The sequence below is a fragment of the Salvelinus namaycush genome, chromosome 32 (assembly GCF_016432855.1).
Source record: "Salvelinus namaycush isolate Seneca chromosome 32, SaNama_1.0, whole genome shotgun sequence".
NCBI lineage: Eukaryota > Metazoa > Chordata > Actinopteri > Salmoniformes > Salmonidae > Salvelinus > Salvelinus namaycush.
In genome coordinates this window covers 24,351,572-24,379,407 of record NC_052338.1, presented here as the reverse complement: position 1 = coordinate 24,379,407, position 27,836 = coordinate 24,351,572, and the positions used below count along the sequence as shown (strand labels likewise).

At 47.4% G+C, this 27,836-nt stretch overlaps 1 protein-coding gene across 5 annotated transcripts in view; it reads left to right on the top strand.

Annotated features, from left to right (window-relative positions):
* The window catches only part of ctnnal1 (catenin (cadherin-associated protein), alpha-like 1), a 120,496-nt gene that overhangs the window by 72,437 nt on the left and 20,223 nt on the right, over positions 1-27,836 (top strand). Inside the window, exons 3-11 of one of the 5 annotated variants that reach the window (XM_038971747.1) lie at positions 6,461-6,648; positions 8,381-8,500; positions 12,168-12,257; positions 16,976-17,146; positions 17,786-17,986; positions 19,715-19,798; positions 20,587-20,745; positions 21,056-21,148; positions 23,487-23,652. In XM_038971747.1, the coding sequence (XP_038827675.1) occupies positions 6,461-6,648; positions 8,381-8,500; positions 12,168-12,257; positions 16,976-17,146; positions 17,786-17,986; positions 19,715-19,798; positions 20,587-20,745; positions 21,056-21,148; positions 23,487-23,652 (1,272 nt within the window). Of the gene's footprint in view, positions 1-6,460; positions 6,649-8,380; positions 8,501-12,167; positions 12,258-16,975; positions 17,147-17,785; positions 17,987-19,708; positions 19,799-20,586; positions 20,746-21,055; positions 21,149-23,486; positions 23,653-27,836 lie in introns of all 5 variants that reach the window. The other 4 variants (XM_038971749.1, XM_038971746.1, XM_038971748.1 and 1 more) reach the window with 4 other exon arrangements.

Below are 27,836 nucleotides of genomic sequence, written 5' to 3'. Positions count from 1 at the left end.
CAAGAAATGTCCATATCACAGTCTGCCGATATGGACAGCCCCATCAAGAGGATCCTCCTGGATGATGTATTTTGGGAGAGAGTGGTAAGCAGCATGCAACTCCTGAAATCTATAGCAGTAGCCATTGCACGGATTGAGGGAGACAATGCCATCCTGCCGGATGTTCAGACTCTGCTTTCAGATGTAAGAGAAGAAATCCGTACTGCCCTGCCCACTTCACTGTTGATCCAAGCAGAGGAAACTGCAGTTCTGAAATACATCAAGAAGCGTGAAGACTTCTGCCTGAAGCCCATACACACCGCAGCGTACATGTTGGACCCCAAGTATGCTGGCAAGAGCATCCTGTCCGGTGCAGAGGTCAACAAGGCCTATGGTGTCATCACTACCGTGTCTCGCCACCTTGGCCTGGAGGAGGGCAAGGTTCTTGGCAGTCTGGCGAAGTACACTTTCAAGCAAGGGCTTTGGGATGGAGATGCAATATGGCAATCGTGCCAAATATCTCATCAGCCACCTGGTGGAAGGGACTTTGTGGATCTGAGGCTCTTTCCCCTGTTGCCTCCATCATCCTCCAAATCCCACCAACATCAGCCGCCTCAGAGCGCAACTGGTCCTTGTTTTGGATCACACACACCAAAGCACGCAATAGGCTGACCAATACAAGGGTTGAAAAATTGGTGGCCATCTGGGCAAATTTGAGGCTTTTTGAGCCTGACAATGAGCCATCCTCAACAAGGTTGGAAAGTGACAGTGAAAATGAGGCCTCAGAGTCTGATGTTCAAGAGGTGGACATTGAGGAGGTCCAGGGAGAAGACATGGAAGCCTAAGAGGAAGACAACCAAAGCTTTAGTTTCTAGACTATCATTTTACAGATGTACTGTATGTTGAAAAAACATTTTTGGGAGATGTGATGGATCATTCAATATTCCCTTTCTTTTGTTGTTCAGTGAAATCATCCCATGTGAAGAGTCAACTCATTTAATTAAAGTTCAATTTGTAACTAAATGGGGGGGGGGGGTTTTCTATTGGAAGGATTTAATCATTTGCAATTATGCCTACTTACGATACGGTAAAATGTTTATGTTTCTGTCTCCATATGATATGGTAAATATATCCAATGCAAAAAACATCTACATTTAAATAGTATTAATATTAATTTGCATATATTTCCGTTAATTCCCATATATTCCCGTTAATTCCCATATATTCCCACGGAAAGTTTCCACCTCTGAATATTCCCCAAAATGTGCAACCCTAACTCTGCCTATTCAACACATTTGCACTAGAGGTGTTCAGAAGTCAAATACTGTTGTTTTTGTTAGTTTTGAGTGAAGTTTAGTTTAGGTTTGCAAGACTAGAAGCTAGAGGGAAGTGAAGTTGGTTATGGTCTTTCCTGAGGGGGGAAATGCAGAGACAGAGAACAGAACAGTATGAGTCAGGTTTGGAAAAGGAGAGAGCTGTGTAATTTGAGGCTGAAGTGTTTGTGTACCAGGCAGGCAGGGCTGCAGGCGTAATGAAGGGTATTCTGAGGTGTGCTTGCTCTGTCTTCTGGACAGAGTTCACTCATCTTCAGTATCTTCTCTTGCTCAGAGGGATAGAGAGAGAGAGAGAATCTTGCCTGTTCTCAGCTGTCGGCAGTTGAATCCTTTGCTTAGAGAGACAAAAAGAGAAACTGGTACATGTGACCTTGTGCCCCCCTCTTTCAACACTTTTCCATGAGCCCATGCAACTAAATATACCTACAAACGCCGACCCTGTATCTCTTCATCATAACTGTCCAGTCATTCTCCTAATAACTACCACATGCCGTGGGAGGAGGATATGTACACCGCAGCTATCAACACTCTTTTAAAACAAACAGAGTAATATATTTTTGAGCCGGCTTTGCAACTCTATTCAAGTGAAAAATAGCAGGATGAATAGGGGGTCAAAGCCTGAGGCCCAATCAAAGTCTTATCCTGTTGATATGTTAAGTCCAAAACAAAATCTCACAGGGTAAGAATTTAGAAACCAAGACGGGATAATAGGTTTATGTTGGGGAGAAGCGGCATGTGTAAAAGTGCGTTTCATCTCCCAGTGTGCTGATTTGAAAAGGGCTGAACCCAAACAAAAGCGAGCTGGTGGGAAGTGTCAGCCAGAGTGGCCCACTGTGGCCAATTTTATTCCTTCCACTCCTCCTTTCTTCCGTTTTCTTACCTTGTTCACTCTATTGAGGGAATATTTTACCTTCACCGTTAAAAAGACAGAAAGTGAACTTTTCCCTCCGTCGTTCTGGGACGGAATGAAGTTGTCTTCTCTGTGATGAAAAGAAAGAAAGAAGGGGAAAGGAAAGGAAGGTAAAGCTTTAAATCTGCGGGAAGAGGAGAAGGATTGACGGCCTCTTAAAGTGTAACCAGAGGGAGGAAGAGACTAAGCGGACCTCCTCCAGCGCAGGGAGGCAGGCAGGCAGGCAGGCAGGCAAAGACACAGGGAGGCAGGCAGGGAGTGAGGGAAGCAAACAAGGAAGATGGAGGCAGGCAGGCAGGAAGCGTAATGAAATCAATAAAAAAGGTGATTACATGACTTTAATTTGGTGATCTCCATCATGGGGCGATGTCGTAGAGAGGGGGCAATGAGGCAGAGTTGTTGGCTTCAATCTGTTCTGCTTGACCAGACCAAACAAATTATGCCGCTAGCTAAGGTTTTAGGAGGCAGATACTGTATTGAGAGTTTTGGATAGTGAGTGTGTAAAAGGGCACCACGGTCCTGTATCTCTCAAACGGTGTATGTCAGTGCAACCTGCAGGCTGTAGACTACATAATATCACAATCACCCTGTTACAAGCCTCTTTTTATGGTCAGGACTCAGTCAGTTACAAGACTCCACAGGTTTTAATCATTTCAAGTGTTCATCCCATTTGAATACCAAGCAGCAGAAAACAAACAATTCCCATAAAAAGAGATCTTAGCGATAAAGAGAACAAGAAGACGAATGAGCAACACTGTTACAAGTGTAAAAGGGGAAATTTGGCATAGCTTAATCAAACTCCATGCAGCTTCTGGACCGTATTCTGATGTTCAGCAACATTATTTGTGAGCTAGGCTGAGTGTTTCAGCTGGTTTGGGGGATTCTGGCATCCACAAGGGGCTGTCGAATGCAATCAGTGCGTTGGTGCACTTTCTTTTGGATTGCAAGCCAACCCAAACAAGGAGCCAAACCATGCAGCCAAGGTGATACAAGTCTCTCTCTTCACCCCCCCTTTCTCTCTCGCTTTCTCTCGCTCTCTCTCTACTGCCCGAGACTATTTTGGTTATGGTGCTTCAGCCCAATATTTGTATGTTGGTTTTACTTCTCCGTTGTGCACCCAGGGTTGTTTTGGAGTTTCGTGAAGGAATTAGCGACCCTCCAGTGTACCAGCCTCTCAGTGTGAAATGGCCTGGTCATGCCGCTCAGAGGGCGTGCCAGCTGGCCCTAGCATTGGCTGGCATCACATTGCTGCAGTGCCACCGAGCTGAATATAAGCCTGTCCAGGATGAGATGTTCCCACTGGAGTTTATGGTGCTACCGTTGACTCACAGGACAGCAGAGGAGAGGAGAAGAGAAGGGAGGGGAGGAGCCTCTCAATTTTCACATAGGGCACGATGGGAAGGGAACCTAGGGTTTTAGCTCTCAAACAAAGTGGAGCTGAATTCTGGATGTTACTTTTTATTTTATGCAACTTTGAACAAGTTTTTGGATAATGGGGTCTGCATGAAACCACTGTGAAGAAATATGACCAAGTATTAGAACATTTAGATAAAGTGATAATGTACCTTTGGTACCTTTGAAAATGTTGTATGGTGTTTCTATGCTGAATGATATAGAACAATTCCTATAGATTTGATCATCATCACCATCCCCCTTCTCCTCCTCTTACTCCTCCTGATCATCACCCTCCCCCTTCTCCTCTTACTCCTCCTGATCACCATCATCACCATCCCCCTTCTCCTCCTCTTACTCCTCCTGATCATCACCCTCCCCCTTCTCCTCCTCTTACTCCTCCTGATCATCACCCTCCCCCTTCTCCTCCTCTTACTCCTCCTGATCATCACCCTCCCCCTTCTCCTCCTCTTACTCCTCCTGATCATCACCCTCCCCCTTCTCCTCCTCTTACTCCTCCTGATCATCACCCTCCCCCTTCTCCTCCTCTTACTCCTCCTGATCATCACCCCCCCTTCTCCTCCTCTTACGCCTCCTGATCATCACCCTCCCCCTTCTCCTCCTCTTACTCCTCCTGATCAACATCATCACCATCCCCCTTCTCCTCCTCTTACTCCTCCTGATCATCATCATCACCCTCCCCCTTCTCCTCCTCTTACTCCCCCTGATAATCATCATCACCCTCCCCGTTCTCCTCCTCCTACTCCTCCTGATAAACATCATCACCCTCCCCCTTCTCCTCCTCTTTCTCCTCCTGATCAACATCATCACCCTTCTCCTCCTCTTACTCCTCCTGATCATCATCATCACCCTCCCCCTTCTCCTCCTCTTACTCCTCCTGATCATCATCATCACCCTCCCCCTTCTCCTCCTCTTACTCCTCCTGATCATCATCATCACCCTCCCCCTTCTCCTCCTCTTACTCCTCCTGATCAACATCATCACCCTCCCCCTTCTCCTCCTCTTACTCCTCCTGAGCATCATCATCACCCTCCCCCTTCTCCTCCTCTTACTCCTCCTGATCATCATCATCACCCTCCCCCTTCTCCTCCTCTTTCTCCTCCTGATCATCATCATCACCCTCCCCCTTCTCCTCCTCTTACTCCTCCTGATCATCATCATCACCCTCCCCCTTCTCCTCCTCTTACTCCTCCTGATCAACATCATCACCCTCCCCCTTCTCCTCCTCTTACTCCTCCTGATCATCATCATCACCCTCCCCCTTCTCCTCCTCTTACTCCTCCTGATCAACATCATCACCCTCCCCCTTCTCCTCCTCTTACTCCTCCTGATCAACATCATCACCCTCCCCCTTCTCCTCCTCTTACTCCTCCTGATCATCATCATCACCCTCCCCCTTCTCCTCCTCTTACTCCTCCTGATCAACATCATCACCCTCCCCCTTCTCCTCCTCTTACTCCTCCTGATCAACATCATCACCCTCCCCCTTCTCCTCCTCTTACTCCTCCTGATCATCATCATCACCCTCCCCCTTCTCCTCCTCTTACTCCTCCTGATCAACATCATCACCCTCCCCCTTCTCCTCCTCTTACTCCTCCTGATCATCATCATCACCCTCCCCCTTCTCCTCCTCTTACTCCTCCTGATCAACATCATCACCCTCCCCCTTCTCCTCCTCTTACTCCTCCTGATCATCATCATCACCCTCCCCCTTCTCCTCCTCTTACTCCTCCTGATCAACATCATCACCCTCCCCCTTCTCCTCCTCTTACTCCTCCTGATCATCATCATCACCCTCCCCCTTCTCCTCCTCTTACTCCTCCTGATAAACATCATCACCCTCCCCCTTCTCCTCCTCTTACTCCTCCTGATCAACATCATCACCCTCCCCCTTCTCCTCCTCTTACTCCTCCTGATAAACATCATCACCCTCCCCCTTCTCCTCCTCTTTCTCCTCCTGATCAACATCATCACCCTTCTCCTCCTCTTACTCCTCCTGATCATCATCATCACCCTCCCCCTTCTCCTCCTCTTACTCCTCCTGATCATCATCATCACCCTCCCCCTTCTCCTCCTCTTACTCCTCCTGATAAACATCATCACCCTCCCCCTTCTCCTCCTCTTACTCCTCCTGATCAACATCATCACCCTCCCCCTTCTCCTCCTCTTACTCCTCCTGATCATCATCATCACCCTTCTCCTCCTCTTACTCCTCCTGATAAACATCATCACCCTCCCCCTTCTCCTCCTCTTACTCCTCCTGATCAACATCATCACCCTCCCCCTTCTCCTCCTCTTTCTCCTCCTGATCAACATCATCACCCTCCCCCTTCTCCTCCTCTTTCTCCTCCTGATCAACATCATCACCCTCCCCCTTCTCCTCCTCTTACTCCTCCTGATCAACATCATCACCCTCCCCCTTCTCCTCCTCTTACTCCTCCTGATCATCATCATCACCCTCCCCCTTCTCCTCCTCTTTCTCCTCCTCCACCGATAACCAATATTCTATAAATAGAATGAAAAAAGGGAATCTCATGCTTATCCGAACACTTGCAGCCATTCTCATGATGTGTCATTAATTTCACAATGTAAGAAATCAACATTTGAAGCATATAAGGACAGTTGCTCTTCTGAATGGCAATTTATGAGAAATCATTGCGTGAAAATTACACTTTTTCATTTCCGCTGTAAAACAGTATATCAGCAGATATATTGGTATCGGTAAGTTTTGTCCCCCCAAAAATCGGAATTGGTATCAGGCCCAAAAAACATATCGGTCGGACTCTAAAAACCATTTTCATCCTCCGTCCTTTTTGTCCTCTAGGGGATGCCATAGCCCAGCTGACAGACGTTGGGACTGCGGTGACGCCCCCTGTGGACGGACGCACAACAGTGTTCAGTGACCGTACAGGCATGGTGAAGGCCGCCCGCATGCTCCTCTCCTCCGTCACCAAAGTCCTGGTCCTCGCAGACCGCATCGTCATCAAACAGATCATCACCTCACGCAACAAAGTAGGTACCATCGTCATCAAACAGATCATTAAGTAGTTACCGCTTCCGACCACACAGTATAGATATAGGGCTATAGATGCACACAGACTCACAGAACAAAGTAGGTACAGACAGTCACACACACACACACACACACACACACACACACACACACACACACACACACACACACACACACACACACACACACACACACACACACACACACACACACACAGCACCCAGCACCCAGCACCCAGCACCGGCAACTCCATCCTCCTTCCAGTCTTTCAGATCCTATCTGAGCTCCATGATACAGTACAGGAGAACTCCTCTGCTGCTGTGGAGATAATGGTGGGGGAGTAGCAGCACATTCACATAAAAGGACCAGGCCCTGTTTCTATTCCTGCTGCTTTCAGGAACGGGATGTGCTGTGTGTGTGTGTGTGTATGGCTCTTAGAGGCGAGGGGGCACACACACACACACACACATACACAGAGTGTAAGGGCCTAATCACGTCCAGTAAGGCCTGTTTGGACAGACGGGCGACAGGTCTGCTCCCATTACTGGCAAACACAATTCAATTTTGAACCCTGTGTCTGTCTGATAACAGCATAGAGCTCCTGCCTGGCTTGCAGGATGTCACTACTGTTTACCCTCCTAGAGCCAAGCCACTCTCTCACACACACACACACACACACACACACACACACACACACACACACACACACACATGAACACACACACACACACACACTACTCCGGATGGATGGATCACACTGTTTTATAATAGATCCATATTTCATGATGTTTTGGGGGGGTCTGAGAGGTGTTGAAGGTTTGATGCATTATGCATCGGCTGATTTTGTTCAGTGTTGCATGTGTCAGACAAAGTTGTATCTAAATGCAGTACAGTTCACTAGTAGCATGTTATCAAGGTACGTTTCTTATAAAGTAGCTGAAGACGTAGTAAGCTAATGATTTCTACATTTTCATGACAATAGTCATTCCTGTAACTATTGTATACATTAATACACCTTCATACATCATGGGTTCTGTTCCGTCTGTATTGCAGACAGATCCCAGGTTACCCTTTTAACACACCTTCATGCAACACGGAGTTCCGTCTGTATTGCAGACATATCACAGGCTACCCTTTACCCCACCATGTGTGTTCCATTGTGTACAGGAGAGGTGATTGGGGTAAATCATTGTGATCTGATTGGTTTTTCAGATGCCCCACTCAGCCCCAAGGCCATTGTGATAACTCCTGAGACATGGTGACACCACCATTAATCCTCCTTCCTATTTCCCTGTTCACCAGACGATTGGGAGACAATACCACTTCTTGTCACTATGACCTTTTCCTGTTTCAACAGACAGGTCCTCCGTGTCGTCTCAGTCAATCAGTCATGACAAACTGCTCTACTGAACACTGCGGCTGGAAAGCGTGGAAAGTGAAATGAATGGCCATCACTTGTATGGCGAGGCCCACATTAAGAATTTGCTTTGCTACCTCGTTTACATATCTTAAAGCAGCATTTTGCCAGCAGCAAAGGCAGTCTGACGTGTCAAAGTAGTAACATCTCTCACAGCAACTTTGCTCCCTCAAGACATGGTTCTGGCAGAAAGAAATGTGCCATCTTTGAGTTCAGCATGTGGTATTTTGTGTTTAATTCAAGATTTGTTGTGTGTAATGTGTAGGTGTGGGAGCCAATGGTAGTTACTGTAATAGTGTTCCTGATCTTCCCAGGTGCTAGTAACCTTGGAGCAGCTGGAGAGAGTGAGCACCTTCCAGGAGTTTGTCCAGATCTTCAGCCAGTTCGGGAATCAGATGGTGGAGTTCGCCCACCTGACCGGGGACAGACAGAATGTGAGTATCATCCCTCTCTGACCGTGTATTGGGCAAAGTCTTCCTTCTTTCCCCCCATCCTACCAAACACACTGTCATCCTCCCAAACACTATGTCATCCTACCAAACACTATGTGCCTCTCCACTCTTTATCAGCTCTTGATAAACACAGTCTGTCCAGAGAGAGAGAGGGGGGGGGGGTGAGACCCTCCAGATTGTGTACAGTGCCGTGTGCTGTTGGCTCCACATCCACTCAGACAGCGAGATGACACAGATAGCAGGGTGTGTGTGACGAGCCCCTGCTACCCAGACGCACGCACGCGTCTGGGTAGAGTGTGACAAGCTGCATACAGCACATACAGACACACACACACACACACACACACACACACACACACACACACACACACACACACACACACACACACAGATACACTCCAGGGCTTCTGCACCGGCTAGGAGAGTGTGTGTGTGTGTGTGTGTGTGTGTGTGTGTGTGTGTGTGTGTGTGTGTGTGTGTGTGTGTGTGTGTGTGTGTGTGTGTGTGTGTGTTTAGACAAACGGCTTTAAAAAATGGGTCAGATCTGACTCACATATCAAAGGAGCGTTTACATCATGAAAGCAGAATGTTGATATGCCTTGATACATTTTGACCTTCAAATCAAACAAACTCTCTATTTGAAATATATCAAGTGCAACATGTCATATATATAAAACAAAAAGTTTTACAGAAATAATGAGGCCAGAAAAACTCTGGTGTTCCCCTGTAGTGTCAGTGTCTGCTAATCATGCATTGATTCATACACAGTCTCTTTGTATGCATCCCTAATGGCTCCCTATTCCCTGTTCCCAAAGCCCAATGGCTTATGCACTAGACAGGGAATAGGTTGCCATTTGGGATACAGGCTATGGTTTAACCGACTGCACTAACTAGCTGATGAAAAGTGTTATCGCTGTGCTGTAGGGAGAGAACGGATAATATTCAGCTTTCCTTCCCTTCTTTTTGTTTAAAGGGGTGTTTCACAAACATGCCACGTCCCCATCTCTCTCTCCGTCTGGAAATCTCCTGGCTCTTCTATTGAGAGACTAACCTAGCGAAGAGCAGGGGAATATAATAACACATCATCACATCTCCTTAGTAATCCATGGCTCTGCGCCTCGAGAAGTCGATTCAGCCTCTCCCGAAAAACACGCACGCACACACACACACACACACACACACACACACACACACAAAATCCCTACTGGAGGCTAAGTCTTTGAAACACAGAGAGAGGAGAGAGAGTCCATGGATGTTACTGAGATATCTAGTCTCCTGCCGACTGCGTAATGTTATCTACTGCATTGAGTCGTGCTTCACCAGGTTGGTCTATGAGTAAGAACTCTGATGGCCTGAGAACTGGGCTTTAACTTAACATAGCCTAATAACTCTGACATATCTTTCCCATCATAGGAATGTGGTCCATATGTATTCAGCATGCTCTTTAGGAAGTGCACTATATGGTGAATAGGGTGCCATTTGGGATGTGGCCTTGGTCCACTAGTCCAGACCACTGGTAGGGTCAGACCCCACTGAGTCAGAGTGGGTTTGAGACTTGCGTCAGAGCCCACTGGTGCTGGTAGGTCACTGTCAGTCGTGTTGTATTTAAGCTTGAGAAATGGTTCTGTCTATTCGGTGGCTCACAAGATCATTCAAAAGGCTTTAACTGGGTCACACTCACAAATCAGAGAAGTTTGGGAACCTGCTACTTCTCTAACTGCACAGTGTTGGTCTCTGTCCTTTTGGACCTGAAGGGAAGCTTCTTCTCTTAAGCCTTGTTCACACTGTATGCCTTAATATGGAAAATCACTTTTGGACTACTGACTGTCCAAACAGCAAGTTACGTGACCAAATTGGATTTGTGTTTGTTCAGACAGCAGTTATTTGCTGACATGGCTACGCTAGTTGTCATAGTAACGATGGTTGTATACACAGTGGTATAGACTGATTTGTGGTGGTGCACGTGCTTCCTATCACTCAAAAGTTATGTAGCATGCTAAGGTGACAACAGTGTCTGCCATGGACGTTTCCCAGTTGCTTTGAATGTTCAAAATCTGCCTGTTTTAAACACTTTTAACTTCTTATGGGCAGGTGGGGCGGTAGCGTCCCACCTGGCCAACATCCGGTGAAATTGCAGAGCGCGAAATTCAACATTCTTGAAAATATGTGTTTTATATCAAAATATAGCTTAACTTCTTGTTAATCTAGCCGCTGTGTTTACGGCGAAAGCAAAGCATGCAATTATCTGAGGACAGCGCCACAAAAGTCAGAAATAGCGATATAATTAATGCCTTACCTTTGAAGATCTTCTTCTTTTGGCACTCCAAAATGTCCCAGAAACATCACAAATGGTACTTTTGTTCGATAATGTCCTTCTTTATGTCCCAAAAATGTTCATTTGATTCAGAAATACACCGCTTTTCATCCAGAGGTGAAAATACTGCCCCCTACCCAAGAGAAGTTAAAGCCTCAAAGGATAAGATGATCCAACTTTCAAAATTAATCCTTTTTGGCTAGCAACAGCAGTCAACTAGCTAGCTAGGTAGCTGTTTAGCTTTCTGTCACATTCACTAATTTGTTTGTAAACAATTAACTTCTTATGGCTGGGGGCAGTATTGAGTAGCTTGGATGGATAAGGTGCCCAGAGTAAACTGCCTGCTACTCAGGCCCAGAAGCTAAGATATGCATATCATTAGTAGACTTGGATAGAAAACACTCTGAAGTTTCTAAAACTGTTTGAATGATGTCTGTGAGTATAACAGAACTCATATGGCAGGCAAACACCTGAGAAAAAATCCAACCAGGAAGGGGGAAATCTGAGGTTTGTAGTTTTTCAACTCATTGCCTATCGAATATACAGTGTCTATGGGGTCCGATTGCACTTCCTAGGGCTTCCACTAGATGTCAACAGTCTTTAGAATCTTGTTTCAGGCTTCTACTGTGAAGGATGAGGGAATGAGAGCTCTTTGAGTCAGGTGTCTGCCATGAGCTGTTCACGCGCTCTCCCGTGAGAGCAACCTGCATTTCTGAAGACAAAGGAATACTCCGGTTGAAACATTATTGAAGATTTATGTTAAAAACAGCCTAAAGATTGATTCTATACATCGTTTGACATGTTTCTACGAACTGTAATGGTATTTTTTGACTCTTCGTCTGACCTGCGCCTCGTGAATTTGGATTTGTGAACTCAAGGCGCGAACAAAAAGGAGGTATTTGGACATAAATTATGGACTTTATCAACAAACAAAAAAACATTTATTGTGGAACTGGGATTCCTGGGAGTGCACCCCGTTAACGGGATCTCAGCCATAAGAAGTTAACAAGCTAGTTAGCTGCCACATGTTCTTGTCAAACTGTTAACAGAGTAGCTAGCAAGCAACAAGATATTCCAAAGAACCACTTTAGGACAAAAACATCACATTTGACCTTTCAGACACAAGTCACATGGGCAGGAATCAGATTTGTATCTGACTATGAAGGTGGTTTGAAATGTGTCTTGAAATATTAGATTCCATCTGCTTTTTGTCTGTTGAGGCTGCAGGAAAAAGAACAGATTCAAATCAGATATGCAAATATATAGGATTTGAGTGACTTCAAACTGTTAATGTGAACACAGCTTAACTGTTCAGTGTTGGTCTCTGTCATTTAGGACCTGAAGGACGAGAATAAGAAGGCCAGGATGGCAGCAGCCAGAGCAGTGCTGGAGAAATGCACCATGATGCTGCTCACTGCGTCCAAGGTATGTACATCCTACCACTACTGCTAATGTAGTAGGTCAAAGCTGTGAGCTGGAAAACCTTAGTACTGCATGGGTGAAATTAGGCCTTATGGTGGTCATGTGAATTTTCATTCTTTTTTGGAATCAAACCAGTCTAACTTCTCACCTAAAACATAGTTTTTATGTTAAATATACATTTGAAGTCGGACGTTTACATACACTTTAGCCAAATACATCTAAACTCTGTTCCCACAATTCCTGACATTTAATCCTAGTAAAAATCCCCTTAGGTCAGTTAGGATCCCCACTTTATTTTAAGAATGTGAAATGTCAGAATAATAGTAGAGAGAATGATTTATTTCAGCTTTTTTTTCTTTCATCACATTCCCAATGGGTCAGAAGTTTATATACACTCAATTAGTATTTGGTAGCATTGCCTTTAAATTGTTTAACTTGGGTCAAAGGTTTTGGGTAGCCTTCCACAAGCTGTGGATTTTGGCCCATTCCTCCTGACAGAGCTGGTGTAACTGAGTCAGGTTTGTAGGCCTCATTGCTCGCACACACTTTTTCAGTTCTGCCCACAAATGTTCTATAGGATTGAGGTCAGGGCTTTGTGATGGCCACTCAAATACCTTGACTTTGTTGTCCTTCAGCCATTTTGCCACAACTTTGGAAGTATGCTTGGGGTCATTGTCCATTTAGAAGACCCATTTGCGACCAAGCTTTAACTTCCTGACTGATGTCTTGAGATGTTGCTTCAATATATCCATAATTTTTTATCCATAATTTTCCTGCCTCATGATGCCATCTATTTTGTGAAGTGCACCAGTCCCTCCTACAGCAAAGGACCCCCACAACATGATGCTGCCACCCCCTTGCTTCACAGTTGGGATGGTGTTCTTCGGCTTGCAAGCCTCCCCCTTTTTCCTCCAAACATAACGATGGTCATTATGCCCAAACAGTCCTATTTTTGTTTTATCAGACCAGAGGACCTTTCTCCAAAAAGTACAATCTTTGTCCCCATGTGCAGTTGCAAACCGTAGTCTGGCTTTTTTATGGCGGTTTTGGAGCAGTGGCTTCTTCCTTGCTGAGCGGCCTTTCAGGTTATGTCGATATAGGACTCGTTTTACTGTGGATATAGATACTTTTGTACCTGTTTCCTCCAGCATCTTCACAAGGTCCTTTGCTGTTGTTCTGGGATTGATTTGCACTTTTCGCACCAAAGTACGTTCATCTCTAGGAGACACATCTCCTTCCTGAGCGGTATGACGGCTGTGTGGTCCCATGGTGTTTGTACTTGCTGTAAGGGCTGTTGTCCTCCTCTTCCTCAGATGAGGAGAGGAGAGAAGGATCAGTGGACCAATACGCAGCATTAGGGAAATAAGCCATCTCTTTATTTGAAACGACGGCAACACGAAAACAAACACTTACAAAATTACAAAACAAGAAAACGACGTAGACGAAACCTGAACATGAATTAAACTAACTAAACGTAGAACTCACGGACAGGAACAGACTACATCAAAACGAACGAACAGCCAAACAGTCCCGTATGGTACATACATCGACGACACAGGAGACAATCACCCACAAACAAACAGTGAGAACACCCTACCTAAATATGACTCTTAATTAGAGGAGAACGCAAAACACCTGCCTCTAATTAAGAGCCATACCAGGCAACCAAAACCAACATAGAAACAGATAACATAGACTGCCCACCCAAAACACACGCCCTGACCATAAACACATACAAAAACAACATAAAACAGGTCAGGACCGTTACAGAACCCCCCCCTCAAGGTGCGAACGCCGGGCGCACCAGCACAAAGTCCAGGGGAGGGTCTGGGTGGGCAGTTGACCACGGTGGTGGCTCCGGCTCTGGACGCTGTCCCCACACCACCATAGTCACTCCCCCCTTCTGTCTTTCCTTCCCAATGACCACCCTCAAACTAACATCCCCTAAATGAACGGCCAGCACCGGGAGAAGGGGCAGCACCGGGACAAGGGGCAGCACCGGGACAAGGGGCAGCACCGGGACAAGAGGCAGCACCGGGATAAGGGGCAGCACCAGGATAAGGGGCAGCACCGGGATAAGGACCAGCACCGGGATAAGGACCAGCACCGGGATAAGGGGCAGCACCGGGACAAGGGGCAGCACCGGGACAAGGGGCAGCACCGGGACAAGGGGCAGCACCGGGACAAGGGGCAGCACCGGGACAAGGGGCAGCACCGGGACAAGGGGCAGGTCCCGGCTGTGATACTCTGGCAGATCCTGGCTGAGGGACTCTGGCAGATCCTGGCTGAGGGACTCTGGCAGATCCTGGCTGAGGGACTCTGGCAGGTCCTGGCTGAGGGACTCTGGCAGGTCCTGGCTGAGGGACTCTGGCAGGTCCTGGCTGAGGGACTCTGGCAGGTCCTGGCTGAGGGACTCTGGCAGGTCCTGGCTGGACGGACTCTGGCAGGTCCTGGCTGGACGGCTCTGGCAGGTCCTGGCTGGACGGCTCTGGCAGGTCCTGGCTGGACGGCTCTGGCAGGTCCTGGCTGGACGGCTCTGGCAGGTCCTGGCTGGACGGCTCTGGCAGGCCCTGGCTGGACGGCTCTGGCAGGCCCTGGCTGGACGGCTCTGGCAGGTCCTGGCTGGACGGCTCTGGCAGGTCATAGCAGGACGGCTCTGGCAGGTCATAGCAGGACGGCTCTGGCAGGTCATAGCAGGACGGCTCTGGCTGGTCATGGCAGGACGGCTCTGGCTGGTCATGGCAGGACGGCTCTGGCTGGTCATGGCAGGACGGCTCTGGCTGGTCATGGCAGGACGGCTCTGTAGGAAGGAGAAGGAGAGACAGCCTGGTGCGTGGTCTAGGCACTGGCTGCGCTGGAGAGGAGGAAACAGCTGGAGAGAGAACCCGGAGAGACAGCCTGGTACGGGGGGCTGCCACCGGAGGACTGGTACATGGAGGTGGCACCGGGTCTACCGGACCGTGAAGGAGGACACGTGCTCTTGAGCACCGAGCCTCCCCAACCCTACCAGGTTGAATGGTCCCCGTAGCCCTGCCAGTGCGGCGAGGTGGAATAGCCCGCACTGGGCTATGCAGGCGAACCGGGGACACCACCTGTAAGGCTGGTGCCATGTACGCCGGCCCGAGGAGACGTACTGGAGGCCAGATACGTTGGGCCGGCTTCATGACATCCGGCTCGATGCCCAACCTAGCCCTCCCAGTGCGGCGAGGTGGAATAGCCCGCACTGGGCTAAGCACGCGTACTGGGGACACCGTGCGCTTTACCGCATAACACGGTGTCTTACCAGTACGACGCCTTCTTCCTCCACGGTAAGCACGGGGAGTTGGCTCGGGTATCCTACCCGGCTTTGCCACACTCCTCGTGTGCCCCCCCCCAAGAAATTTTTGGGTCTGACTCACGGGCTCCCAACCGCGTCGCCGCGCTGCCTCCTCATACCAGCGCCTCTCAGCCTTCGCTGCTTCCAACTCCTCCTTGGGACGGCGATATTCCCCTGGCTGAGCCCAAGGTCCTCTACCGTCCAGGATCTCCTCCCAAGTCCAGGAGTCCTTATTGCTCTGTTGAGCACTCCCTTGCCGCTTGGTCCTAGTTTGGTGGGTGATTCTGTAAGGGCTGTCGCTCTCCTCATCCTCGGACGAGGAGAGGAGAGAAGGATCAGTGGACCAATACGCAGCATTAGGGAAATAAGCCATCTCTTTATTTGAAACGACGGCAACACGAAAACAAACACTTACAAAATTACAAAACAAGAAAACGACGTAGACGAAACCTGAACATGAATTAAACTAACTAAACGTAGAACTCACGGACAGGAACAGACTACATCAAAACGAACGAACAGCCAAACAGTCCCGTATGGTACATACATCGACGACACAGGAGACAATCACCCACAAACAAACAGTGAGAACACCCTACCTAAATATGACTCTTAATTAGAGGAGAACGCAAAACACCTGCCTCTAATTAAGAGCCATACCAGGCAACCAAAACCAACATAGAAACAGATAACATAGACTGCCCACCCAAAACACACGCCCTGACCATAAACACATACAAAAACAACATAAAACAGGTCAGGACCGTTACACTTGCGTGCTATTGTTTGTACAGATGAACGCGGTACCTTCAGGCATTTGGAAATTGCTCCCAAGGATGAACCTGAGGTCTTTCTGAGGTCTTGACTGATTTCTTTTAATATTCCAATGATGTCAAGCAAAGAGGCACTGAGTTTGAAGGTAGGCCTTGAAATACATCCACAGGTACACCTCCAATTGACTCAAATGATGTCATTTAGCCTATCAGAAGCTTCTAAAGCCATGACACCATTTTATGGAATTTTCCATGCGGATTAAAGGCACAGTCAACTTAGTGTATGTAAACTTCTGACCTACTTGAATTGTGATACAGTGAATTATAAGTGAAATAATCTGTCTGTAAACGATTATTGGAAAAATGACTTGTGTCATGAACAAAGTAGATGTCCTAACCGACTTGCCAAAACTATAGTTTGTTAACAAGAAATTTGTGGAGTGGTTGAAAAATGAGTTTTAATGACTCCAACCTAAGTGTATGTAAACTTCCGACTTCAACTGTATATACGAGATAGAGGGACTGTATTACTACAATTGATTTCAAACATGGACTGTTTCTTCATCTGCTACTTGGTTTTGAAATAATGTGCCAGATACTTATAAAACCATGAGTCTCTCTCCTCCCTGCAGACGTGTCTCAGACACCCTGACTGCGAGTCGGCACGTATCAACAAAGACGCCGTGTTTCACCGCATGCGTTTCGCCCTGGAGCAGGTCATGGAGATCGTGACGGACGCTCGGCCCTGCGGGGAGACCAAGGTCCTTCCCCTCAGCATTTACACCGGCATCAAGGACTTCAAGGTGGGACGACAGGGGAGGACCGAGCCTGGGGGCTCCTTCCATATGTTGTTGTTTTTTGTCCCACTTTGTGGGACAAAAACACGTTTCTAAGTACAACGCAACAATGTGTTATAACACTGTACTTGCCTGTGTTAATACAGTATGCCGCTTTAGGCCTCTACATACAAAGATGAAGTATGCTAGGAGTCCTGTGCGAGTTCTTTAGAATAAGTCAATTATCCTAGCTTGTTTTTGAACTGGATAATAGACTGCAACAGAGATCATAGAGCTTTCTAATGATCTTCTCTGTCTCTGCCTGTGTCTCTGTCTCTGCCTGTGTCAATTCAATTTTTGGCATGACAAATCGTTTTTGTATTCACTATTGTCTCTGTGTCTCTATGTCTGTGTCTCTCTCTGTGTCTCTGTCTGTGTCTCTGTGTCTCTCTCTGTGTCTCTCTCTATCTCTCTGTCTGTGTCTCTGTCTCTCTGTCTGTGTCTCTGTCGCTGTGTCTCTCTCTGTCTGTTTCTCTCTGTCTGTGTCTCTATGTCTCTGTCTGTGTCTCTGTCGCTGTGTCTCTCTCTGTATGTTTCTCCCTGTCTGTGTCTCTGTCTCTGTGTTTTTCTCTGTGTGTATGTATGTGTCTCTGTCTGTGATCCCAGTCCAACGTGGAAGGTCTGCGTGAGGGTCTGTACTTGCTGCCCCACCAGGCTCTGTCTGGCCAGCTAGAGGCGGTGGTGGAGAGGATGGAGGACTTCACTGACTCGGCCTACACCAGCCACGAGCACCGAGAGGGCATCCTGCAGCTCTGCCAGCTCGCCCGCCAGGACACTGACCAGCTCATCACAGCCTGGATGGAGGCGGTATGTGGCCGTTCACAGGGCATACACGCACATATAAACACTCATACATGCATACACACAAGCACAGAGACACACAGGGACACACAAACACGTATACAAGTACTCACACGTATGTGATAGATATGTACTCATACGTCTACATGGTTAAGAGCACACATACAGTATGTTATGATTTAACACATGCATATGCACATTTACACGTGCAAATACCCACAGACGTCTTTTCCTTTTCACGAACATTTTATTAAACCTTTATTTAACCAGGTTAGTCTCGTTGAGATAAAAATCTGTTTTTCAAGAGAGACCTGGAACACACACATTCACCTTCTCTCTGTATCTCCTTTCTATATTGTCAGTGAATGTTCTTGAGCTGTCAAGTGGTTCTCTGGGTGACAAATGGATCACACTGCAGGAGTGTAGTTGCATGACCTTGTGTACTGTTGATAGGTTTACAGATAATGTGGAGAAGTATAGAATATCCAGCCTTTTCACACTACCCTCCTGCATGCTACTATGCAGTACTATTTTCCTTCATTCACTATAGGTGTGTTTCCATACAGAATTTACCCTAGTGTTTTACCCAAAAGGCTCAGACTTGTCTGTTTCCATCTACGCGGGCCGGTACCCGTGTCTCTGGCAGACCTGCTCTCACTTGGGGCCAAAGCCAGGCCACTGGTACTTTTCAGCTTGCATTTACATAACAATGGATAACTGTGAACTGTAACACCTCACAAAGCAACTGTTTTGATTATGCAGAGGTTGTTGATTCTGCTCTTCACAAGTCTTCACTGTCAGTCCCAGCTTTGGAAACACAATGTCCCTAGTATAACATAAGGGTGTATACACTAGTGTAACACTGGTGTTGCAGTATATAGGAGTAAGATCTAACTTGAAGTCAGCCTCGATGTATGAATAGCTATCCACTTGACTCCACTGATAACACGGAACACATTATGTTCTCTGTCTCTCTCTTGACACCTCGCTCAAAAGATTCTCCTTGGATACCGAAACTTGGAGGTTTTATACAATGTGTTTTTGGTTTAAGCTGGTATAACGATGTGAAAGTAGAGGCCACAGTTCCACTGACAGATTGAATGGAATCAGAGCTACAACACACTGAAGGATTGGTTCCCTAGTGAGACACATTTCCACAACGTGCGTCACTAGCTGGATCCCAGGGTCTGTTTGTGTTTCTCCACTCAATTCAGTAGAAACAGAGAGGGTGTGAGAAGGTGTGTTACTCCACTCATTTAAGTGGAAACCGAGAGAGTGATATGAGGGGGTGTGGTGAGTGGGTCAAAGACAAATCATCTGATGCCTCCTGCTTGTTTGACAGTGTTTTGACACCCTGCTTTAATCCTGTCTGTGCAAGGTTGGTACTGCCCACCTGTCTCCTTGGCCTAAGAACCTGTGTCTGAAACTATTATGTTTTACATGCTATTGGTGAAGCAGAAGGGATCTCAATTCAATTCAAGGGGCTTTATTGGCATGGGAAACATATGTTAACATTGCCAAAGCAATCAAGTGATCTCTCTCTCTCCTCTCTCTGTCTCTCTGATAGGGACTGAACAGGTCTGTGTGATCTCATGTGGGTCAGAAACTGACTTCTCCTTCCTCTGCAGAGACAGGCCACGTCCAAGGCAGCAGTCCATGATTTATGTGACAACTCTTATCTTTTCCCACTCCCTCCTTTTTTCTTTTTGTTTTTATCTTTCTTTCAAGAAGCAGTCTCTAAATGCTAAAGAGGCCACGGAGGAGATGGAGCTGTCTATACTGAAGACCTGCCAAAGTGTCTACGAACTCCGCAGAGAGGTGAGTCCTGTAACCCTATGCTCCTACCCAGAATGCTTCACTGTCTGGCATGCCAAGGGGTTCAGTCCTAGAGCAGAAATGTCTGGAATTTTCTGTACTCCATCACAGTTTGTCTGTAGCTCTTGCTCTTTTTTATCTTTGATATGCCCACATCACTCTCCCTCTGTTTACTTCTTCTCTTTATCCTCTAGAGTGTACACTGCCACTCTCCCTATTCCTTTCACTCTTTCTCTCTCTGACTTGTTCTTTCTCTCTCTGCCTTGCTCTTTCTCTCTCTGACATGCTCTTTCTTTCTCTGCCTTGCTCTTTCTCTCTCTGACTTGTTCTTTCTCTCTCTGCCTTGCTCTTTCTCTCTCTGACATGCTCTTTCTTTCTCTGCCTTGCTCTTTCTCTCTCTGACTTGCTCTTTCTCTCTGCCTTGCTCTCTCTCTCTCTCTCTCTCTCTCTCTCTCTCTCTCTCTCTCTCTCTCTCTCTCTCTCTCTGCCTTGCTCTTTCTCTCTCTCTCTCTGTCTTGCTCTCTCTCTCTCTGCCTTACTCTTTCTCTCTCTCTCTAACTTGCTCTTTCTCTCTCTGCCTTGCTCTTTCTCTCTCTCTCTCTCTCTCTCTCTCTCTCTCTCTCTCTCTCTCTCTCTCTCTCTCTCTGCCTTGCTCTTTCTCTCTCTGCCGTGTTCTCTTTCTGTCTTACTATTGTTTTCTCTTTCTGCTACCATTGTGCAGCCAGGCGTAGAAAAGATACAAAACGTACACACATATTCACCCCCTCTCTTCCCCTCTCCCTTCCGTCCAGCTTCATAAGGTGGCGGTGGGGCGGGCGGCGGACCTGCTGAAGCTGCATGCGGAACACCTGCCTCTGCGGGCCCTGAAGGCCTCGGGGGGCGAGGGCAACCTGGAGGCTGTGGCAGAGTACGCCCGGACGCTCGGCGAACAGAAAGAACAGCTGGTGGAGGTGAGAGAAGCTCACTGGACTGGGGAGGTTGACTTAAGTCTGTTGAGTCTCCTTTATCAAGTCACCATTGAAGCACAATAAAGTATTCAATTCAATCCACAGCAAACTAACCTCATATCCATCTTTATGCCTGAGGTATATGGACATGTGTGATGTGGGCTACTGGCTTTGGAAGCCTGTATGTATTTTTCAATTGAAACATTTAGATAAGTATCTTGATCTGTTGTTGGCATCAACATGTAGGTCTGTGTCTGCTGCTCATATCCAGTCATATTGATGTTAGACGCCGATGTTCTTTGTCCTGTTCCAGACTTGTCGTCTGCTGTGTCACGTCTCGGGGACAGAGCCTCTGGAGATCACCTGTATACACGCTGAGGAGACCTTCCACGTCATCGGCCCCCAGGTAACACACACTGACAGGTAACACACACACTGACAGGTAAAACACACACTGACAGGTAAAACACACACACACTGACAGGTAAAACACACACTGACAGGTAAAACACACACTGACAGGTAAAACACACACACACTGACAGGTAACACACACACACACACACACACACACACACACACACACTGACAGGTAACACACACACACACTGACATGTAACACACACACACATACACACACACACACACACTGAAAGATAAAACACACACACACTGACAGGTAACACACACACTGACAGGTAAAACAGACACTTACAAGTAACACACACACTGACAGGTAAAACACACACACACTGACCGGTAACACACACACTGACAGGTAAAACACACACACACTGACAGGTAAAACACACACACACTGACAGGTAACACACACACTTACAGGTAAAACACACACACTGACAGGTAAAACACACAAACACTTACAGGTAACACACACTGACATGTAAAATACACATTGACAGGTAACACACACACTTACAGGTAACACACACACTTACAGGTAACACACCCACTGACAGGTAAAACACACACACACACACTGACAGGTAAAACACACACACTGACAGGTAAAACACACACACACTGACAGGTAAAACACACACACTGACAGGTAACACACCCCCTGACAGGTAACACACACACCCCCTGACAGGTAACACACACACACTGACAGGTAACACACACACACTGACAGGTAACACACACACCCCTTGACAGGTAACACACACACACTGACAGGTAACACACACACACTGACAGGTAACACACACCCACACATACGCATCACACTCACACTGGGGACGGGCCCCTGAAGGGCCAAAACAAGACACATGAGATGGCATAGTCCTGATCATGTCTGATACAATCCATGTTGTGACAGAAACTTGATAATCTGTATAACCTCTCAAGGTTCAGTTTGTCAGCACATCCCCTGTCATCTAGATCCCTTATAGCTTCAACCCCATACATTAAACACAGCCAACCATTGCAGAAACAGACATTAAGAAGACTTCATCTGATACATGGGGAAATAACTCAGACAACCACATGCACACAAGTCAGAGTGCATCACCCCCAGTGTGCTGCATTTAATTGGCAATTACCCGCAGGAGTCCCTTTATTATCATTGAAAGACACGCACAGACACACACACACACACCAGTATCATCCCTCCCTGCTGGGCGGTGGCTCCCCCTCTGTGACCTTATTGATTGGTTGACCTTTGAGCCTATGAGCTCAGTCATTACTGCGAGGTCATGCAGCGTCTGACGTTACCGTGGGAGGATCATCACATTTCACACTATACCCCCAGCAGCAGATAATGACCTTCCCGACGGCCTGGAAGACCAAACATAATTAGAAAAGTGGGGAACAAAACTGATGCCCTGCCCACTGAAGATTGTGTGAAATGGAACAAATCCACCCCCACACTGAAAGGTAATGATCCGGTGTAACTCCTGTGTCTCTGCTGTCTCATAGTAGTTCAACATTGTACGAGACTGAGGCCTGTTTCCATTCAAATCACCCTCTCCTTTTCTTGGGCCCCTTGTTGGTCTTCCCTCAAAGAATCAACTGGTCTGGATAGGTACTGCTGTGAGTAACAGAGTAATAGCTCCACTTAAGGTAACGTTTCCCATGTGGGGTTGCCTGATTTTGAAAATGGGGTCACGAGAAATATGGTGAAATAAAATTTTGAAGCAAAAAATAAAAAAATAATTTTTTTTAATCTGTTTTCCTCCTACAAATGTGGCTCAGTCTTTTGAACGGTTTAAGCTACAAAATATTATGACCTCATCACTGAATGTTAAGACTCTCAGGATCATGCATGTGTCTGTTTCCTTCTACAATGCCAACAAGCCTCATTAGAACAGAGTGGACAAGACCAGGCACTAAGTCAGACTGGGGGGAAAAGATCATACATAATTATTAGCTGAGGACATTCTGAACTTCCCAATAGCTTTCTGATGCATTTCAATCACTTCAAACAAGTACTTTTGAAATACTGTCAAAAATACTGTCTCATTTGTAATAGGCTGTTAAATAAAAAAGTTAACATTGGCCGTTGATTACATCATTTTTGTTACATGGTGGGGTCACGAAACAAATGTGATATCAAAATGGGGTCGTGGGCCAAAAAAGTTTGGGATCCCCTGACTTAAGGTAGAACTTAGTGCACCTTATCAAAACACTTTCACAGTCCAATACAGTGTAAAACATAGCTACTCCATCTGCTCACTCCCTCTCTCTCTCTCTCTCCCCCCTTTCTCTCTCTCTCCTGTCAGATCATCTCTGCAGCCCAGACGCTGGCCCTGCACCCATCCAGTAAGATTGCCAAGGAGAACCTGGATGTGTTCTGTGAGGCCTGGGAGTCCCAGCTCTGCGACATGGCCGTGCTGCTAAGGGAGATCAACGACGTGTTCGAGGGCCGCCGAGGTGGGGCTGCCAGTGGTAGGAGAGGGGGAGAGGGATGGGTGTGTGTTATGGGCAGTCGCAGGAGAGGGTTGTCGTAGGACAGCTCCGTGGTTATTTTTACTCTCTGTCTCTCGCTGAGCTGTGGTAATCTAAAATGTATTGATCCTATTCATAGACAGTTAAATCTCTATAACCGTAGTTGTTTGTATTATCTGACACAATCTCTATCAGGGAGGGGATGTCAGATTAAAGCACCATCAGCAGGATACCTCTCATTGAGTTAGAGATACAAACCGTTCTGTTACAGCCTGATAGCCAGTGCGTGTCCCAGCGTGGTGATGCCAGACATTTCTCAGAGCTCTCTCCCAGCACGCAGCGTGATTCCTATCATCCGTAACCTCTGTGGCGTGTCACGGTGCCAGTATTTATGGGCTACGATCCCAATGACAAGCAGCGAGAGAGAGACGACGTCCCCCTACTAAACCAATTGAATAGAGGAGGAATAGGGATAAATCTCCCTCACTGGGGGAAGTTTAACGATGAAGTTCACACTGTGCCCTTGAGTCGTGGCTCTCACATAGTAAAAGTGCTATTTTTCCTCTGGTAAAGCTGGTATGGGTGTGTGTTTATCTGTGTATGTGTGTGTGTCTACCTTTCTGTTTGTGTTTGTGTGTGTGCTCGCGCTTGTGGAGGGGGTGTGGTACTCAAGCGACACAGACAGGCCCTCCAAAAAGCTGCCTGTACTTTTATGTGAAGTAATGCTCCTTGAACATGTTAGTGATGTTTATCACACCCTCACCACCCCTGGAAATTCTACTGAAATTTATTCCGAACTTAGAGAGTAAGTTTATTGGTTGCACTCCATTTGAAGTCTGATAAATGATGTGTTGTGGATAATCAACTGTAGTATAATAGAGGATGTGTTAGGGATAATCAACTGTCATATGATAGAGGATGTGTTAGGGATAATCAACTGTAGTATAATAGAGGATGTGTTAGGGATAATCAACTGTAGTATAATAGAGGATGTGTTAGGGATAATCAACTGTAGTATAATAGAGGATGTGTTAGGGATAATCAACTGTAGTATAATAGTGTTATGCTGGTGAATGAGGACCCAAAAGCGACGTAATAGAAACAGAGTCTTTATTCCAGTATTAAACAAACAATGATTCTCCTGGATATTATCAAAGGTAAATCCAAAACAGGAAACTGAAATCCTCTCGTCAGTAGAGAGGAACGACTGGAGACGCGACCACAGACTGCAGGTCGCTTCAGGAAGGCACAGGCCGTAGCTGACATAGACACCTGCTCACACGCAGCATCTGAAGAAGGCAAAAACACGACAGGGCGGAACAAGGACACAGAACAGCAAACATCAAACAAGAATCCGACAAGGACAGAAGCGGAAAACAGAGGAAGAAATAGGGACTCTAATCAGAGGGCAAAATAGGGGACAGGTGTGAAAGAGTAAATGAGGTCGTTAGGAGAATGAGAAACAGCTGGGAGCAGGAACGGAACGATAGAGAGAGAGAGCGAGAGAGGGAGAGAGGGAGGGGGAGAGAGAGGGATAGAAAGAGGGAAAGAACCTAATAAGACCAGCAGAGGGAAGCACAGGGACAAGACATGATGATCAAAGACAAAACATGACAGTACCCCCCCACTCACCGAGCGCCTCCTGGCGCACTCGAGGAGGAACCCTGGCGGCAACGAAGGAAATCATCAATCAACGAACGGTCCAGCACGTCCCGAGATGGAACCCAACTCCTCTCCTCAGGACCGTAACCCTCCCAATCCACTAAGTACTGGTGACCACGTCCCCGAGAACGCATGTCCATGATCCTCCGTACCTTGTAAATAGGTGCGCCCTCGACAAGGACGGGGGGGGGGGAGGGAAGACGAACGGGGGCGCGAAGAAAAGGCTTGACACAGGAGACATGGAAGACAGGGTGGACGCGACGAAGATGTCGCGGAAGAAGCAGTCGCACAGCGACAGGATTGACGACCTGAGAGACACGGAACGGACCAATGAACCGCGGAGTCAACTTGCGAGAAGCTGTCGTAAGGGGAAGGTTACGAGTGGAAAGCCACACTCTCTGACCGCGACAATACCTAGGACTCTTAATCCTACGTTTATTGGCGGCTCTCACAGTCTGCGCCCTGTAACGGCAAAGTGCAGACCTGACCCTCCTCCAGGTGCGCTCACAACGTTGGACAAAAGCCTGAGCGGAGGGAACGCTGGACTCGGCGAGCTGGGACGAGAACAGAGGAGGCTGGTACCCAAGACTACTCTGAAACGGAGATAGCCCGGTAGCAGACGAAGGAAGCGAGTTGTGAGCGTACTCAGCCCAGGGGAGCTGTTCTGCCCAAGACGCAGGGTTTCGAAACGAAAGGCTGCGTAATATGCGACCAATCGACTGATTGGCCCTTTCTGCTTGACCGTTAGACTGGGGATGAAACCCGGAAGAGAGACTGACGGAAGCACCAATCAAACGACAGAACTCCCTCCAAAACTGTGACGTGAATTGCGGGCCTCTGTCTGAAACGGCGTCTAACGGGAGGCCATGAATTCTGAACACATTCTCAATGATGATTTGTGCCGTCTCCTTAGCGGAAGGAAGCTTAGCGAGGGGAATGAAATGTGCCGCCTTAGAGAACCTATCGATAACCGTAAGAATCACTGTCTTCCCCGCAGACGAAGGCAGACCGGTAATAAAGTCTAAGGCGATGTGAGACCATGGTCGAGAAGGAATGGGAAGCGGTCTGAGACGACCGGCAGGAGGAGAGTTACCTGACTTAGTCTGCGCGCAGTCCGAACAAGCAGCCACGAAACGGCGCGTGTCCCGCTCCTGAGTAGGCCACCAAAACCGCTGGCGAATAGAAGCAAGCGTACCCCGAACGCCGGGGTGGCCAGCTAACTTGGCAGAATGAGCCCACTGAAGAACAGCCAGACGAGTAGAGACAGGAACGAACAGAAGGTTACTAGGACAAGCGCGCGGCGACGCAGTGTGAGTGAGTGCTTGCTTTACCTGTCTCTCAATTCCCCAGACAGTCAACCCGACAACACGCCCTTCAGGGAGAATCCCCTCGGGGTCGGTAGAAGCCACAGAAGAACTAAAGAGACGAGATAAGGCATCAGGCTTGGTGTTCTTATTTCCCGGGCGATAGGAAATCACGAACTCGAAACGAGCGAAAAACAACGCCCAACGAGCTTGACGTGCATTAAGTCGTTTGGCAGAACGGATGTACTCAAGGTTCTTATGGTCAGTCCAAACGACAAAAGGGACGGTCGCCCCCTCCAACCACTGTCGCCATTCGCCTATGGCTAAGCGGATGGCGAGCAGTTCGCGGTTACCCACATCATAGTTGCGTTCCGATGGCGACAGGCGATGAGAAAAGTAAGCGCAAGGATGGACCTTATCGTCAGAATGGAAGCGCTGGGACAGAATGGCTCCCACGCCCACCTCTGAAGCGTCAACCTCTACAATGAATTGTTTAGTGACGTCAGGAGTAACAAGGATAGGGGCGGATGTAAAACGCTTCTTGAGGAGATCAAAAGCTCCCTGGGCGGAACCGGACCACTTAAAGCAAGTCTTGACAGAAGTCAGAGCTGTGAGAGGGGCAGCCACTTGACCGAAATTACGAATGAAACGCCGATAGAAATTAGCGAAACCGAGAAAGCGCTGCAACTCGACACGTGACTTAGGAACGGGCCAATCGCTGACAGCCTGGACCTTAGCGGGATCCATCTGAATGCCTTCAGCGGAAATAACAGAACCGAGAAATGTGACAGAGGAGACATGAAAGGCGCACTTCTCAGCCTTCACGTAGAGACAATTCTCTAAAAGGCGCTGGAGTACACGTCGAACGTGCTGAACATGAATCTCGAGTGACGGTGAAAAAATCAGGATATCGTCAAGGTAAACGAAAACAAAGATGTTCAGCATGTCTCTCAGTACATCATTAACTAATGCCTGAAAGACAGCTGGAGCATTAGCGAGACCGAACGGCAGAACCCGGTATTCAAAATGCCCTAACGGAGTGTTAAACACCGTTTTCCACTCGTCCCCCTCTCTGATGCGTACGAGATGGTAAGCGTTACGAAGGTCCAACTTAGTAAAGCACCTGGCTCCCTGCAGAATCTCGAAGGCTGACGACATAAGGGGAAGCGGATAACGATTCTTAACCGTTATGTCATTCAGCCCTCGATAATCCACGCA